The sequence below is a fragment of the Myodes glareolus genome, chromosome 21 (genome assembly GCF_982192425.1).
Source record: "Myodes glareolus chromosome 21, mMyoGla1.1, whole genome shotgun sequence".
In the NCBI taxonomy this organism is placed as follows: domain Eukaryota; kingdom Metazoa; phylum Chordata; class Mammalia; order Rodentia; family Cricetidae; genus Myodes; species Myodes glareolus.
The window spans coordinates 50923378-50940999 of NC_142046.1; the positions used below are offsets into that span (position 1 = coordinate 50923378).

Here is a 17622-nt window from a genome sequence, read left to right on the forward strand (position 1 = left end):
AATACAAGAGTAGATATGCTTCACTGGAGGGAGAGGGATCAGATTGCAGTCCAGGTTCTTGTAGATACTTTGAAGAGTCCTGGGTTTAATTAAAGAGTGGTTTATGAATATTTTAGAACAGTTTGCTATCAGATTTATATATAAAAGACTATGTAGAGGAGGATGTGCTCTTGTCCAGCACATGCAAGGCGCAAAAACACACAATACACCCAAGATTATGAACATATAGATTAATTAAGATGTTTTGATAAGCCAATTTCATGGATATTTCACTTATGATTCTTAAAAAGTACTTCTAGAGGTGAGGAGAAGAACGATGTTCTCTGGAAACTGATAGTGAGGGAGCTTTGGAAAAAGGGGAGATTTTGACCATTGATTACAAGGCTTAACACTGACCAGAGGGATGTTTTTGAGACTTTAAGCTTAGCATGGTGATCAACATTAATAAAGTGTATATTTCAGACTTTTTTTGGGGGGTGAGGGACTTGTTTTAACATTTGCACATTTTTCTTTTTAAAAATTTAACAAATTTTTTTAACTTAGTATACATAGGCATTCAAATCCTATGGCTCACATGTGAGGATCAGAGGGCAGTGTGCTGGAATTGATGCTCTCCTTTTACCATACTGGTCCAGAGGTCAAGCTTACATCATTAAGCGTTGGAGCCATGTACCTTTACATGATGAGCTATCGCTCTGGGCCTACCTCACTATTTCAAATTCCATAAAAGAATAAATTTTGAGTACTCTCGTTATTAAAAAAAACCCCACAAAATACCATTTCTCTTTTTCCTCTTCTTTCTCTTCTTCCTCTTCCTCCTCCTCCTTTTGACCTAAAGGGGCTAGAGGAATCAGTGGTTAAGAGCACTTGCTTTTCTAGAAGACCTGAGTTTGGTTCCCACCGCTCACCTCAGGCAGCTAGCAACATCTGTAATTAAAAATGCAGGGGAATCTGATGCTTCTAGGCACCTGCACTCACATGCAGGCACACCTACACATAACTAAAAATAATAAAAAATAAGTCTTTTTTGTTGTTGTTGTTTGTTTTTTCAAGACAGGGTTTCTCTGTAGCTTTGGAGCCTGTCCTGAAACTAGCTCTTGTAGACCAGGGTGGCCTCGAACTCATAGAGATCCACCTGCCTCTGCCTCCCGAATGCTGGGATTAAAGGCGTGCACCACCACCGCCCGGCTAAAAAATAAATCTTAAGAAATAAAAATGATTGTCGATACCTTTATATAGTCATTCATTGTGTACACACGCATCAAAATGTCACATTTTACTCTATAAATAAATTCAAGTTAATTTAAATGATGCCACAATAGTAGTTTAAACATGAGATCATAAGCATAAACATGAAATTGTCATATTCAAGATACATATTTTGAATATTCAAAATGTATTTTGAGACATAATTAATAGACTTGGTGATGTATATTTGTTGAGAAGACTTGACAGTCAGATAACGTGTCAGAGGTGGGCAGAGTGACAGAGGAGGGGCCGAGTTAGCTTTAGAGGTGTGTGTGGCATTTCTGTGAGATGTCCAGATGGAAACAGTGAGAGGACAGTGCTGTGAGGCCCACGCTGATAAGAGAGCCTGGGCTGAGACTATAAGCTTGAGATCTTTTGGCGTGTAGATGGTGTTTAGTACTGTAGAGGGTGGGATCAAGAAGGGAGATGCGATGTGAGCCATGAAGAGAGAAGGGAGGGGAGGAGACACAGAAGGAGGAGGTGCCTTGTCAGCCAGCGCAGTGGTCCAGGAAAATAGACTGACATGCGGAGGTGAAAGTTTTAGGCAGGTTATTTTGTCAGTTTTGCTTAGGATGAATTTGGATTGTGAAGCTGGATTTATATTTATCTCTGTGATAGATAAATCATTGGTTCTAAGCAGTGGTTTATTTTTAGTCTCTGAAGGCCAGAATCATAGTATGCTTATCTAGATATAAGTATTCCCTTAATCTAAGAGGTATAGAAGACCGAGAAAGCAGTCCTGTTGAATTTATTCTGTAGTCTTTGCAGTAACCCAGAGAGTGACTTTTCAGTTAAAGAAGCGTCCAGTTTCTATAGCGGTGTTTTCCTGGTGAGCATAAGAGGACACCAGCTGCTGTGCTGGTGCTCTGTAGATACCTCCTCCCAACCCTCAGAGCATCTCTCAGAAAGTATCAGCCCTTTCCTTCAGAGATTAGACAACTCTTGGTTTGCCCAGCTATAAGTAGAAGCTGAATCTGAAAGCATGTCTGTCTGATTTCAGAGCCAGTGCTTTTTACCAAATTGTGATTATTTATTTTTCAGTGAGAATGACCAGAACTGTTTTTAGTAGTCCTGACAGTTTTTAGAAATGGAAACTAGAACAAACAATTCTAATTAAAATTAAGCATCTTTTTGAAAATCTACATTCTCCATTATAAAATATACAAATAAAGGATTAAGAATTAAACAAGTTATGGTTTGTATGATTTATTGTCTTTGTGTAATTGCTTCCATCTAGTGGTATATTTGGTTACTGCAGATTCAATGAATCTCTCCTTGATTCTTGGCACATACTTGCTAATGAGACCTAGTGCTAGACAGACATAGAGCATCTTATATGCATAATTTCATTTGTATCTTCATGACTACTGGGAGGTAGATTGTGTTATGCCCATCTTATGGAGAAATTCAGACAAAATTAAAGTTGATTCTAGCAGGTTATAAAGTGATGAATATCAATCAGTATGTACACTAAGGTGGGGAATGTAGGTGGGAGGTTGAGAAGAGATCAACTGAACACAGTGTTGAAATACACTGCATTTGGAAATGGAATTAATAGGCCATTTTCAGAAGCACTCTTGGTGCCTTTGGCTAAGTTGTTCTGTGGTAAAGTTTTGTTGTTTAGACACTCATGTAACAGTCTATTCAGACTTTTAAAGTGGCATATTTGGTTTTCAAAGTTTCTTTTTCTTAAAATATAAACCTTAGTTCACACTTTTATCTATTTTGATTGACCGGTTGGCTGATTGTTGGAGGGTGTTGAGTGTGTCCGAGCGCACCGCAGTGTGGGTGTGGACATCAGGTGTCAGTTCTCTTCTTCCACGATGTGAGTCCTGGGCGTGAACTCGGTCAGGCTTGGTGGCCATTGCTTTACCTACGGAGCCATCTTCTTTCTGGACCTTCAAAGTTTCTTTATACGTGAATTAACTTCCATTTTAGTTTATTTAAGACAGATTATTTATTATTAACTTGTAAGTGTCATTAAATTTTTTCCAGTGACATGGGGAGCAGAATGTGTAAGATAATATTTTTATAAAGATAAATCTTATACAGGATAGATTGGGACAGAGTGAGACTGTTGGCAAGGTGACCAGATAAGTGATGTTTGGACTGGATGGTGGCAGCAGAATAGGCGAGGACCTATATGATAATGTCATGGAAGAAGTGACAGGACGTGGAAAAGAGCAAGGTAAAGGAGAAAGAAGACGGAATGGGGAGTGTGGTGTGGTGGATGCGAAGGTTCAGGAGTTCAAGGCCAGCCTGGGATACAGGAGACTCTGTCTCAGGAAAAGAAAGGAAGGAATGTACGATTTGCCTTGGGTTTTGAAGGCATGGTGATTTATATAGGTAGCTGTGGAGGTTGAGCCACTGACGTAGAAACGCTTCATGCACTTTTATGCTGTACATTGCTTCCTGAAGTACACTTCATAATGGTCTTAATTTAGTTAAATTTGCTGTTCTAGCCATTTTAGTTATAGAATTCAGTTGTTAATAGTGGATTTTCAAAGTTGCGCAACCACACTACACTAAATATAGGACATTGTCATTGTCCACCAAAATAACCATCTACTTTTCAATTCTGACCTCTCAGGGTCTTCTGGGAACTACACATACTTTTGGAGAGAAGTAGGGGAAGAGATTTTTATTCCAGTCCTTGCATATATAGTTCTTTTCTTTTTTTTTTTAAATAAGAGCCTTCTTTAGAATTACATTTTCATTTAACTTAAACTTAACTGAGTGGATCTATTTTATTATAAGATATTGTAATTGCTTTTCACAGTTCTCATGCTTTAAATGGCTCACACCATTTCTTCTTCAAACCAGGATATTACAGGCTAATTCTAGCACGTATATATTGTAGCCTTCTTTTTATTGTCTGTAATAGCCATTGAAAATTGCTCTTTAACCATTTTCAGGTGATTTTTGGACATCACCATTATTTCTGTCTAGTACTTTTTCATCATCTACAAAGAGACTTTATTGAGTAATAGTAATAATAGCAATGAATTTGTAATATTTTGCGGGAGCCATTGAAATAGAACCTGCATTTAATTTATTTAAAGTTTTTGCCAACTTTACTTCAATTTCAAGAATATATAGAAAGCAGCATGTTGTATTCAGTAATTTACATAATTGTCATTGGTTGCTACTTTTAGTTTATGAAGAAATGGTTTCTTGAAACAGAAAATATAGGTTATCTTGAAAATATGCACATTTTACCATTATATAGACAATGCTTATAATTATTATTACATGTAATTTAATGTTGAAAATATGGATGTTTATGTACTATGAAATTTCATAACTTTTTTTTTCGTTTTAAAGGAAACTCAAGAGTATACCCGAAATGTTGTAAGGTACTGCCTTGAAGCACTTCAAGATTGGTTTGATGCTATTAACTTTGTAGATGAGGTATGTTTATGTATATTTTGTATAAAATAATTGCTTAAAATTTTGTTGTGTTGGGGTTGAATCCAGGACTCTGTGCATGCTAGGCAAGTGCTATCCTACTGAACTGCATCTCTAACCTGTCTCAGTATGGGTGTTTTTTTGGCATCTATAAAAGCATTTAAGGAAAAAGTATTAGATTTCATTTAACATTGAAAATTATGAGTATTTTTTTTATGGGGTTTAGAGTAGAAGAATTGGCATCATAAAGACTTCACAGCGCAGATGGAAAAGGGATGGCTAGTCCTTTGATTGACATTTTGGAAAATGCAGAATACCTTAATTGTGTTTGCTTATATCCTAGAGGACAGAAGCATATTTTTTCCATTTTAAGTCTTTATGTGTCATTTCTCAGGAGAGAAAATTAGCCTCAGTTGAAGAAGTAAAAGTGTTGACATAGATGTGAATGGGGAGAAGAAGTTATGACAAGTCTATTCCAGCTTTAGTATTTGAGCAGTGTTCTTGATAGAGAATGGAAGAATGAGCTGTAACCAAGGTGTGTTTTATTAATAATGAACAGAGCTGGCACGCTCTGTTGGCATTGAAGAAGTCACTCCTTTTATTAGAAGTAGCTCAGAACACACAATGCAGAAGAAAGACCAGACAGTGCTCCCCAATTGCCCAACTCCCCAGTTTAAGTTCTGAACTTTGCACGGGTAGGACTCCAGTTGTGTATGTGTGTAAAGGTGGTGAATTCTTTCTTTTCTTCTTCTTTTTAAAAATTAGTTTAGCATACAAAGTCATGGGCATCTTCATATATAGTTTATTTTTTTTTCTGAAAAAATATTCTAATATGGTAAGAAATTTAGAAAAGTTAAGAATGCAAAGAACTTTCTTTTCTGAAATCTGAGTTACTGATTCTATCCCCATTTCTACCCAAAGCTTTAATATGCACTCACTGTAAGTTAGAATATTCACTCACGTAAGCAGAGTATAACTTTATAGCATTTCATGTCTTCTAAGAATCTAATTTTTAGAAAACATTTGTCTTAGTAGTTGATATATATATTTTGTGTGTGTGCACACGTATGCACATACATACGTACATGCAAATCACACAAATGCCTGTGGATGTCACAATCAAGTTTCAGTGTCATTTCTTAGGAGCTGTCCACCTTGTTTTTTGAGACAAGATCTCATTGGCAGGTTGCTCACCAAGTAGGCCAGCCTGATTGGATAGCTTTAGGATCCTCCTTCTTCTTCTCTTCCCAGTGCTGGGATTATAAGGAAGTAGCAGGATACCTGACATTTCTGACCTGAGTTCTGGGGAGCTGGAGCACAGTTCTCATGTACATTTTACTGTCTCTCCAGTTCTCAGTGCTGCTTCTCTTGGGGTTCAGTCACTTGGTGAATTTTGTTAGCATATCTTAGCTCTCTTTCTGGAGCACTTAATGTTTCTTTATCTTTCCAGAGAGTGGCACTTTGAAAGACATAGATTAATTGTCATCCCTCAAAAAAAAAAAAAAAAGTTAGTTATCTTGTAGTGTAGTAGCCTCAGTTTAGGTTTGCCTCATGATTAAATTCAGATTATATATATTTTCAGGAACATCCCAGAAAGACTGTTGGAGGCTTTCATTGTGTCTAGTCTGATGGTCTGTGACGTGTCTGTCCCAGTGCGTGTTCACTGTGATCACACACTCAGTGTGATGGCTGCTGGGCTGCTTCAACATGGAGTTCTTTTTCTCACTGTAATAAGATCTTTTGTGAGGATACACCTTGAAACTATGCAAATATTTCTATGTTCTCATTCAGTTTTTAATTCACTAACCTATTTTTATATGGTAGGGGTTCATGGTTCTGTTTTACTCAGAGTGCTCTATCTGATGCTCATATTGTTTCAGATAGTTGTATTGAACTTGATACCAGTGAGAACCCCTTCAAGTTGGTTTCTGTGTCCACGTCCGTGCTTTATGTCCCTTCAGATGTTTTAGGCTTATTGTATAGTTTTCCCATTCCTTTCCTGGAGTCAGCATTTGTAAGGCTGTCTGGTGATTTCTAGTGGAGAAAAGTGTTTAGAAAGCAAGAATTGGGTGTAGTTGTGTTCATGCTGTGGCCTTTCCTTCTTCCTGGGGTTAATTAAGTAGTAGGAGTGTAGATATGGATATAGGTATATCTGCATCTGTCTGTATTTTTATAGCTACAGATATAGTGATGAGGTCAAATTTACATTTTAACACCAAAGAACTTATTCTAGTTTGGTATTTGTAACTTCAGAAGTTACTGTTGAGATGTTCTTTTCAAAGCTTCTAAGGTTTTAAGTGGTGATTAAAAACGAGTGTAGGAGTTAATCTAGGTGGGACTATGTCTACAGTGTTAAAGCCTTGGAACTTGTGCTAAACATTCTTTGACTTGTGTATTTTGTTTACTCCAGCCAGCACCTAACCAGGTCACCTTTCACCTGCCACTGCATCGTTATTATGCTATGTTTTTAAGTAAGGTGAGACTGTCAATAACAAATTCCTCTGTTGGTGTTGTTTGTAATTTGGGGAGAATATTGAATTACTAACGTTCTAATCATGGATTTTTTAGGCTGTGAAATGTCAAGAATTAGATTTGGATTCCCTTTTGCCGGATCAGGAGATGTTAATGAAACTAATGATTCATCCCCTCCAAATTCAAGTATGTATGCGGCTTCTAGAACACTGTGAATGGGATTTCTTGTTGTCTCATCCTCTTTTAGTTGATGCTGACTTGAAGAATTAAGTTCTAGTATAATAAGAACAATTTCTAATCTGAGTTTTGATTTTAGTTCTAGTTATTTATGAGATTTTTTTTAGGTTGAAAGTTGAGTTAGATTGAGCTAAAATAGAGTGTATTCACTGACATTGATCAATTAGATTTGTTTTATGGTCATTCTTTAAGCATTATGTGTATATTTTGTAAGGCAAGAATTGAAGGAAAAATAGAATGAAAAATAAGCACTGAATTTTCAAAAAGATTTTAGTGAAGTTACTATAAATGTGTGAAAGCCATAGTGAAAAACCAGCTCATTCTTAAACTTCATACAGTCATGAGTTTGGATATTTAAAAATAAGCCTACATGAGGAACAGAGGTCAACCTGAGGAGCGTAGTGAATTTGTGGTCAGCCTGGGCTGTAGAGTAAGACCCTATCCTAAATATAAAAGCAAAACTAAAACAAGCAAATGAAAAAGTGTATTTAAACTGAATAATGTTGGACAGAATGCTAATCTCGTATTATGACTAAGTCAACATTTTAAATAATTGCTTGATACAATATAATTTTATTGAATTTAGATGATATATTTTTTTAATTCACTTTTTGTTAGGCTAGTCTTGCTGAAATTCATAGCAACATGTGGGTACGAAATGGTCTGCAAATCAAAGGACAAGCCATGACCTATGTCCAGTCTCATTTTTGCAATTCCATGATTGATCCAGACATTTACTTATTACAGGTGAGCCACCTTGATATTCAGATGTTGTGCTTTATAAGTGCCTTGATGTGCCTGGTATCTTAATTCACCGAAGTATCAGTGATGATGGGAAAAGTTAGTTCGTTGAGAAAAGAATATGTTACTTCAATTTCCCAAAGGAAGGATGCTGTACCATATGGACCACAAGGGAAGCATCACGTTTTAGTTAAGAGGCAGAAGCAGGAGTCTGGAGAAAGCCCAGGCAAGCACTGTTCTGAGGGTTTCCATAGGAAACACCAGATAGGATGGAGGAAGGAGTTTAAATAGTTCTGGCAGCCTTTGCAGCATAGGTGCTATACCTGCTTGTGCTGTGCGCAACCTTACAGTCATTGAGGGTTTGGGAAACAGTGCATCCACATATGAGTTTGATGAACTGGGTGGACGTTTGTGTGGGACTGCATTCCTATGTGAATTTCCTACTGTTGAGGAATTAGGTATCCCCAGCTATCATTAGTATCTTTTATTAGACCTTGATGGTTTTTCTGGTTTTGTGTGTCTTATGGCTTGTAGAAGAAAACAGAAAATTTAAAAACATGACTAATCTAAGAAGCAACACTGAATGTGAGAAATAAAGCTTTCCTTGTGTTTTAAAGGTCTGTGCTTCTAGACTTGATCCAGATTACTTTATATCGTCTGTCTTTGAAAGGTAAGCGTATGTATAATAAGACAGGTATTAGCAGGTATTGGGAATTGAACTTAATTTTGTTTTATTCTCTAAAAATGAATTTGCAATATTTCTTCTTCTAGATTTAAGGTGGTGGACTTACTGACCATGGCTTCCCAGCACCACAATACCGTACTTGATGTGGAGCATGAGCGGTCAATGCTGGAGGGAGCACTCACCTTCCTTGTGATTCTTCTGAGTCTTCGCTTACACTTAGGTAAACCATGAATTGTGATATTAATGACTGTTTCTTTCTCTTCCCTAGTCCTCTGTTAGTATTGGATTTATGGATGTGGATATTTTAAAACATACCTTTAAAATCTTGACATGTACAATTCACACATGGTTTAGAATAATCTTTAAAAAAAGTTCTTTGCTTACAGGAGCAGCAATATCAAGGCAGTGAAGCTGCAGTTTGATTTGGGCTTTGTAGTCATTACTCTTTAGCTTAAGGCATTTCACATTTTGTAGAACATTATAATAAAATATGTGATGAATTTTTATAATGCATCTCTATATAGATTAATTCTGTTTTTAATAATTTTAGGAATGTCTGATGACGAGACTCTCAGGGCAGAGATGGTGGCGCAGCTGTGCATGAATGATAGGACACACAGCTCCTTGCTCGACCTCATATCCTTTAAAACTGTGATCTGGTGCTTGTGGTAAGAATTACTTTTATGGATTAAAATATCTCAATTTTTAAAGATTTTTTAAAACTTGAAAATACGAAGAAAAAAGGAGAAAAATCTCAGTTGTTTGCTGAAGGATATGTGCTGGCAGGTGGTAAGTATTTGTCTTCTCTTACTGTCTCTTGGGAAGATTTTTTTAGACTTCAGGTTGGCCTCAGAACTGATAGTTCTGGACACATAGGACCCAATCCTCTAAAACAGCATGAGGGAGAAGAAGCTGAACATTTTGTAAATGGTACCTATGTTTTTTTTCCTTATGTAGCCAACCTGGAATGCTTAGAGAGAGTCTTTATAATTTTACCACTGCTGGGGTTTTAAACATTCTGAAGATTTTTGTTAGAATTGGGTCTTGAATTTTCAAGTTTATGGATTATCCTTTGCCTACTGGCAGCATGATCCTTGGTGTTGAACTAATTGTTTAGTAGTGGGTCTTTGAGACAGGGTTTCTCTATGTAGCTCCTACAGTCCTGAAACTTGCTCTGTAGACCAGGCTAGCCTCGAACTCACACAGATCCACCTGCCTCTGTCTCCTGAGTATTGGGATTAAATGTGTGTTCTACCTGTTCGTCTGAAGAAGGGTGCAGCATATTTATGCATTGATGAAAATGGAGATAATTAAACTTGTTTTTTCTCTCATTTGATGTAGTTTGATGAATTTATTCAGGGGAAAGTATACTTGGGACTACTTCATTGTATAGTTTATTAACTAGCTCCTAGATTTAAATTATTGAAAAAGACATCATAATAAAGTTAATACTGATTGATTATGTGGCCCTCTTGTGGCCAGCCTTATACATTACGGCCAGTCATTTTCTAGTTGGTAAAATGAATTAGAAGTAATTTGCAGACTTTGAAGCTTGCCCTAGTCATTGTTTTTTCTTGACAAATGCATCATATCCCAGAAAATCCCAACCCCAAAAGTGGCATTATTCCTGGAAGTTACAGCTTTGAATCAGTTTTATCTGCTGTAGCTGATTTTAAGGCTCCTGTTTTTGAACCTGGAGGCTCTATGCAACAAGGCATGTATACTCCCAAAGGTATGTTTACACGTAAATTCTTTCCTGTGTACACTGAAAGAAAATTCTTGTTTGTGTATTTACTTATTTAGTGTGCATGCGTGTTTGTGTGGGTGTGTGTATTCGTGAAGCCAGAGGTCAGCTTTGAATGTGTTGTTCATTCCTCCAGCCGTTCTCCTTGTTCTTTGCAACAGCTCTTTCAGTGAAACCGGATCTCACTTCACAGGCTGATTGTTGGTTGAGGGCCCCAGAGATGTGCCTGTCCCCACCTCCTTAGCTCTGGGGTTGGAAGTGCATGCTACCTGGCCTTTTCATATGTGTTCTCAGGTGGAACTCAGATCCTTGTACTCTAAAACAAGAACTTTACTGACTTTACCCCTAACATAGTGACCTTTTTTATTAATTCAGGTTTGATATTCTTCTGCCAGATTTCTTATAAATGAATTGTTTTTTTTTTTATATTTAACAGTGGTATTCCTTCCATTTAGGAGGCAGAGGCTGGTGGATCTCTATGAATTCAAGGCCTGCCTAGTCTGCATAGCTAGTCCAGGATAACTAGGGCTACATAATAAAGAGAGCTTGTCTCAAACAACAACAGAAAGTATTTATTTTCTAAAATGATTAAGTTACAGAAACAGCCTTAGCTAGGAGCTCTATTTCATTCTGTAAGTGATCACTAACATAAATGAACCATAAATTATAAAAGAAAGAAGGTATCTTTTAAAATTTAATTTGAAGCAGTTTTTATTATATTTATTCATTTATTTTGTTGAATTTTTAAAAAATTATTTAACTATTTTATGTGTATTGATGTGAAGATGTCAGATTTGGAACTTGAGTTACAGACATTTGTGAGCTGCCACGTGGGTGCTGGGAATTGAACTTGGGTCCTCTGGAAGGGCAGCCAGAGCTCTTAACTGTTGAGTTATCTCTCCAGCCCCTTTTGAATTTTTTTAAAAGACAAAGTCTTACTATGTAACTTTGACTGACCTGGAGTTTGCTGTATCCACCAGACTGGCCTCAAACTCACAGAGATCTACTTCCTCTGTCTCCCATGTGCTGGGATTCAAGGTATTTCCCATAATGCTGAGCTCACTAACTTTTAACCTGAGATAGGTAAAGTCTGTATAGGATGCTGGCGGTCCTTTCAGCATAATAAGTTTAAACTCACAGAAGTCCTTTCCTTAAGTGGTTGTTTTTCTGAGGGTTTCCTCTTATGTTTTTATATGATTTGATTGACAAGAGTGAAAAGTAGGTAGAATTTTGATTGGCAGAGAGGTCTTAATAGAAAAAACCACTGGTTTTCACATTAAAAATTTGAAGGGGTTGGAACTGAAGAAATGGCTCTTCCAGAGGTCCTGAGTTAAATTCCCAGCAACCATATGTGGTTCACAACCATCCGTAATGAGATCCATAATGTAGGGATACATACAGGCAGAATACTGTGTATATAATAAATAAATCTTTAAAAAAAGCAATTACTGCTCTTAAAAAAAAGAAAATGAAAGGGTTTAAGTTTCTATTCTTTTACCTCCTCAGCATTATTTTGTAAATGAAAGTTCAGTATGCATTTTGAAGTTACATATAGCATGTACTGCATTTAGCAAAGGATAGAAGAAAAGCCTTATGTGTTATTTCCTGTGACATTCATAAGTAGAAGGAACAATCCAGTATCCAGGTGGACTATGATCCCAATAAAGAGTATGTCTTTTTTTTTTAAGAATTTACTTTTTAATATTTATTTATTTATTATGTATACAGTATTCTTAGTATTTTGCATATATGCCTGCAGGCTAGAAGAGGGCACTAGACCCCATTACAGATGATTGTGAGCCACCATGTGGTTGCTGGGAATTGAACTCAGGACCTTTGGAAGAGCAGGCAGTGCTCTAACCTCTGAGCCATCTCTCCAGCCCGCGGAGTATGTCTTTATTATGTAAAGAGCACATTGTTTTGGAAGTTGAGAAGATCTTAGGAATGGACTAGCCTTCCTGTATGATGCCATGCTTTTTGAGGTACACCAGGCTCATTCCATGCCTCATTTCCTCTCTGCTTTCACCAGAATCTTTCTGGGCAAAAATCTGGAAACTGCTTGGTAGACAAGCCCTGTGGATGGTTGTTGTGCACAGTAAAGTTCAAGGTAGTCGAGGGACTGCTGTCAGCAGTGTCCTGTGCTAGAGTGGGATAAGCTTAAACCTGTATGGCTTTGGAAATGCTAAGGATTTTGCTAGAGAGTGGAGAGCAGAAAAACCATTCAAACTAGTGAAACATACACTGTTTCTAAAATTATTCTCAGGACATATTTTAGTATTTATTTTCAATTTAAACCATTTTGAAATTAAAATATATTTATATAATATCTCCCTTTCTTTTTCTTTTTTTTTTAACCCCTCTCATGTTTCCCCTTTTTGCTCTCACTCAAATTGATGGCGTTTTAATTGTTACTCTCTCTCTCTCTCATGTATAAATATATAAATACAAATTGCTTTGTCTACCCAGTGTTACTTGTATATGTGATTTCAGGGCTGGCCAGTTATTTTTTGAGGCAGGATCTCACTATGTAACCCTGACCTGGAGCTTCCTATGTAGACTTCACTGGCCTTGAAGCCACATAGATCACCTGCCTCTGCCTCATGATGCTATCATTAAAGGTGTGAGCCACCACATGTGACATATTTTTTGTTATCATTATTTATTTATTTTTATTTTTTGTTTTTTTCAAGGCAGAGTTTCTCTGTGCAGTCCTGGCTATCCTGGAACTCACTCTGTAGACCATGTTGGCCTTGAACTCACAGATATCCACCTGCCTCTGCTGGAATTAAAGACAGGTGCTACCACTGCCTGGATAGTGACATATTTTTAAAATTATTATAAAACTTTTATGAGTGTTTGTCTGTCATGTATGTATGTGTGCCAGATATGTGTGTCAAGTATGTGCCACATGTATGCCAGATGCCTTCAGAGGTCAGAAGAGGGCATAAGATCTTCTGGAACTAGAGTTAAAAGTATCTGTGAACCATTATGTAGGTGCTGGAAATTGAGCCCTGGGCCTTCTGGAAGAGCAGACTGTGTTTTTAACTGCCAAGCCATCTTTCCAACTCCTTGGGCTACCTTTTAGATATACTTAGGTTACTTACTTAGGGTTTCATTGCTCTTTCCCCCCCAGTGGGTTAATTTTTGTAATCTCTCTTTATCCAGACATGATTATTTATGAGATTATATGTTTTATTTGTATCTTATAGTTACTTGTTAAATCTGAAAATTGCATGTTGAAAATAATTATGTAAGTATTAAAAAATGCTGTATATACACTTAATACTAACAACAACCTGTGCATCATCAGTTGTGCACACCCAGTATATGGGATCGTGACTCTTGATTGTACAGAACAGAAGGAGAATCATCACTGATTTTTAGCTGAGGGGCAAAAAGCAACAACTTATAAAGTGATTCAGCTGATCAGTACATTTTTAATTTAGTTTTCATAATTTTACAATTGAATTATTTTAAAGGTATTTCACTCTTTCTAATATGTACCTTACCAAGAAAATAAGAAAAAGATACTTAAATCCAAGAGCAATAAACTATATAGTGTGGCATTGTTATGTTATAAAACTTTCGCTTGTTGAGGCTTGTAGAACCCAAGAGGACATTCCTAAAATTGAAATTATGGTTTTTAACTTAGTAAAAGTAATCACAGCATCAAGATCTCATTAAGGCAATTTAATTAAATTTAAGTTTCAATTTTTGAATTTAAAACATTCTCACTGAATTTGCTAAGTAATTTGAGTTTGATTTATTCCTAAGAAGTCAGGTTTCTGATTCTGCTTCTTTTGTCTAATAGCTGAAGTCTGGGATCAGGAGTTTGACCCCGTCATGGTCATTCTTCGAACAGTTTACCGCCGGGATGTGCAGTCTGCAATGGACAGATACACAACCTTGTAAGTCTAAGGAGTTGGTTAATGTCATTATGGAAAAGTTGTATTTCTATAGGAAAGTTTCCATTGTAACACATGATATGATCTCATTAAAATATACCTAATCTAAGAGAAAATGCTATCTAAAGGTTTTTTAAAAACAATTTAGCTGAGATTTATTTTCTCAAAATTTTTATAAAAATTTGATATAAAACTAGATGTAGTCTCCTAGTAGGCAGTCATCTAGCAAGTATTTGTCAGACAAGTAAAATTGAAAAGTTCATGTTGAAAGATTGGAACATACCAGACATGGTTACACACACCTTTAATCCTGTCACTCAGGAGGCTGAGGTGGGCAGATTTCTGTGAATTTAAAGCTAGCGTGGTCTACATAGCCCTTTCAAGGACAGTCAGGACTATATGGGATTCTGTCTCAAAGAACAAGCAAACCAAATCAAAAAAGAAAGAAAAAGTAAAAATTGAAAGATAAGCCGGGCAGTGCTGGCAGCACTTGATCCCAGCACTCGGAGGCTGTGATCTTGAGGTCAGCTTGGTCTGCAAAGCAAGTTCCAGAAAAGCCCTGTCTGGAAAAACAAAACAAAATACAACAAAACTAACAGAAATTAAAAGATGTAAAATTCAGAGGAAACATTTGCTAGGAAAATCTATAAGTTATTATGACTTTTTCAATGATTATGGATGTTAGTCCTTTTGAATATTTAAGAAGTAAGTATACAATAAATTTAATAGTCTATTACTTTGTAACTAATAGAAATTTAATAAATTTACTATTAAATTTATTAAACTAATAAAAATTTAATGAAAGTTCTATTTAATTATTTCACACACAGGCTGGAGCTATGGCTCAGCACTGGCTGCTCTTCCAAAGGACCTGAGTTCAATTTCCAGCACCCATATGTCAGTTTGCAACTGTCTACCACTCCCGGGGATCTGACACTCTTATGCAGACATCCATGCAGACAAGATACCAATTCATATAAAATAGGAATAAATAAATCATTAAAAAATTATTTCACGTAGGACCTTGGTGGCACACGCCTTTAATCCCAGCATTTGGGAGGCAGAGGCAGGTGGATCTCTGAGTTCAAGACCAGCCTGGTCTACAAGAGCTAGTTCCAGGACAGGCCCCAAAGCTACAGAGAAACCTTGTCTCAAACCAAAAAAGAAAAAATAATATTTCACATAAACAGTTTGGTAGGGGGAAATTTTATTTTATAGTGTGTATCTATTGTCACATGCCAGACACTATGATAGGAAAGCAGTTGTCTGTCTGTCTGTCTGTCTGTCTGTCTGTCTGTCTGTCTGTCTTTCTTTCTTTCTTTCTTTCTTTCTTCCCTCCCTCCCTCCCTCCCTCTCTCCTTCCTTCCTTTCTTTCTTTCTTTCTTTCTTTCTTTCTTTCTTTCTTTCTTTCTTTCTTTCTTTCCCTTCCTTCCTCCTCCCTTCCTCTTCCTCCTCTCTTCCTCTTCCCCTTCCCCTTCCCCTTCCTCTCCTTCCCCTTCTTCCCCTTCTTCCCCTTCTTCTTCTTCTTCTTCTTCTTCTTCTTCTTCTTCTTCTTCTTCTTCTTCTTCTTCTTCTTCTTCTTCTTCTTCTTTTTTGATACAGGTTCTTTCTTTGTAGAACAAGCTGGCCTCAAATTCAGAGATTCTTTGCCTCAAGAGTGCTGGGGTTAAAGGAATGCATCACCATGCCAGCTTTCTTTTTCCCTCCCTCCCTCCCTCCCTTCCTTCCTTTCTATTCTTTTCTTTTTTTTTTCTCTTTATTTAAGAGCAGAATTCTCAAGTAGGCATAGTCTTGTCTCCCTAATGACTGGTAGAGTTGCTGCTGACAACTGATCCCTATATCCTGATTTTCTTGACTGCGGTGTCATGGTTACTATTGCAGAGAGACCTGTTGGCATAAACTGACTTAGAATTTTTCTTGGAGGGATAATATGTCTTCTAATCAATGTTCTGTCATTAGCTGCTTAGGTCTAAGTAATTTTTTTATTGATAACTACTTCATACAGTCATATAAAATCACATCTACAAAGTGATTTTAAACTGTCATTTTCTACTTTCCTCTTTTATTCTTTGTCTTTCCACATTTCTCCATTTGTCTCATTTGTGTATTTAGTTCCTGCCCGTATATGTGCTCACCCTTGTAGGCACATTTCTCCATCTTATTTTTTGAGATAAGATCTCTCACTGAACGTAGAGCTGACTGTTTTGTTGACTATCCCCTTGGGATCTGCTTATCTCTGCCCTCTAGTGCTGGAGTTACAAGAATGTGCTACCACTCCTGGCTTTTATGTGGGTTATAGGATCCAAACTCAGGTTTTCATGTTGTGCAACATGTGCTTTACCCATTGAGCCATCCTGTGCATGTGGTCATAGTGCAGCATCATTTTAATGCTATGTTAATGATGTTTATTTTAGCCCTCTTTCCCCCTGGTATCTCTTGCCCTTGAGATATGTTACCTATTGTTCCATGTCTAGCTTCCAGGTCATGGGCATATTCTGATATTTCTGGGTGCGTGTGAATAAGAGTTTTCATAGACTATGTTGTAGGTAGGTTTGTTAAGAAGCCTGTGTCTGGTTGTTTAGATTAGCCTTCTCAGAGAAGTATCTTTAAATATCTTCCCAGAGGTAATGGCCTCCCTCACATTAGTCTGTAAACCAAATGGGAGAGAGACAGGGTGCTATGGTTTGTAAGAAAATGACCCCCAGAGGGAGTGACACTATTAGGAGGTGTGGCCTTGTTGGAGGAAGATGTTACTATGGGGATGGGCTTTCAGGTCCTTGCTCAAGCTTCCCTCAGTTTGATAGTCAATTCACTTCTTGTTGTTTACAAAATGTAGCACTCTCAACTTCAGCACCATGTCTGCCCGCATTCCACCGTGCTCCCCTTCACGATCATAATGGACTGAACCCCTGAAACTGTAAACAAGGCAAGGGTTTCCGTGTCATGATGTTTCTTCACACCAATAGAGACCCAAACTGAGACACAGGGCTTAATGGTTTTGAATCAAATTCAAATCATGACTTTAATATTGTCTTCTCCCTTTTACTGTGCTTGACGTTTTGTCCTCAGGGAGAGGAATCCTTTACAGTGGTAAGGGCAACTTAGGCCCTTATTTCTTTTAGCTTTTAATGTCCCACCTATGATTATTGATACAGCAGATACTGATAGTGTCATTGTATATT

The 17622-nt window shown here is 37.1% G+C and overlaps 1 protein-coding gene across 6 annotated transcripts in view; it reads left to right on the forward strand.

Annotated features, from left to right (window-relative positions):
* Nucleotides 1-17622, forward strand: part of Ubr3 (ubiquitin protein ligase E3 component n-recognin 3) — a 129322-nt gene that overhangs the window by 48467 nt on the left and 63233 nt on the right. For all 6 annotated transcript variants that reach the window (XM_087900040.1, XM_087900042.1, XM_087900043.1 and 3 more), the window contains exons 11-19: nucleotides 4573-4659; nucleotides 7067-7132; nucleotides 7225-7314; nucleotides 7984-8112; nucleotides 8724-8776; nucleotides 8878-9011; nucleotides 9342-9427; nucleotides 10382-10523; nucleotides 14347-14443. In XM_087900040.1, coding sequence (XP_087756166.1) covers nucleotides 4573-4659; nucleotides 7067-7132; nucleotides 7225-7314; nucleotides 7984-8112; nucleotides 8724-8776; nucleotides 8878-9011; nucleotides 9342-9427; nucleotides 10382-10523; nucleotides 14347-14443 — 884 coding nt within the window. The remainder of the gene's footprint in view (nucleotides 1-4572; nucleotides 4660-7066; nucleotides 7133-7224; nucleotides 7315-7983; nucleotides 8113-8723; nucleotides 8777-8877; nucleotides 9012-9341; nucleotides 9428-10381; nucleotides 10524-14346; nucleotides 14444-17622) is intronic.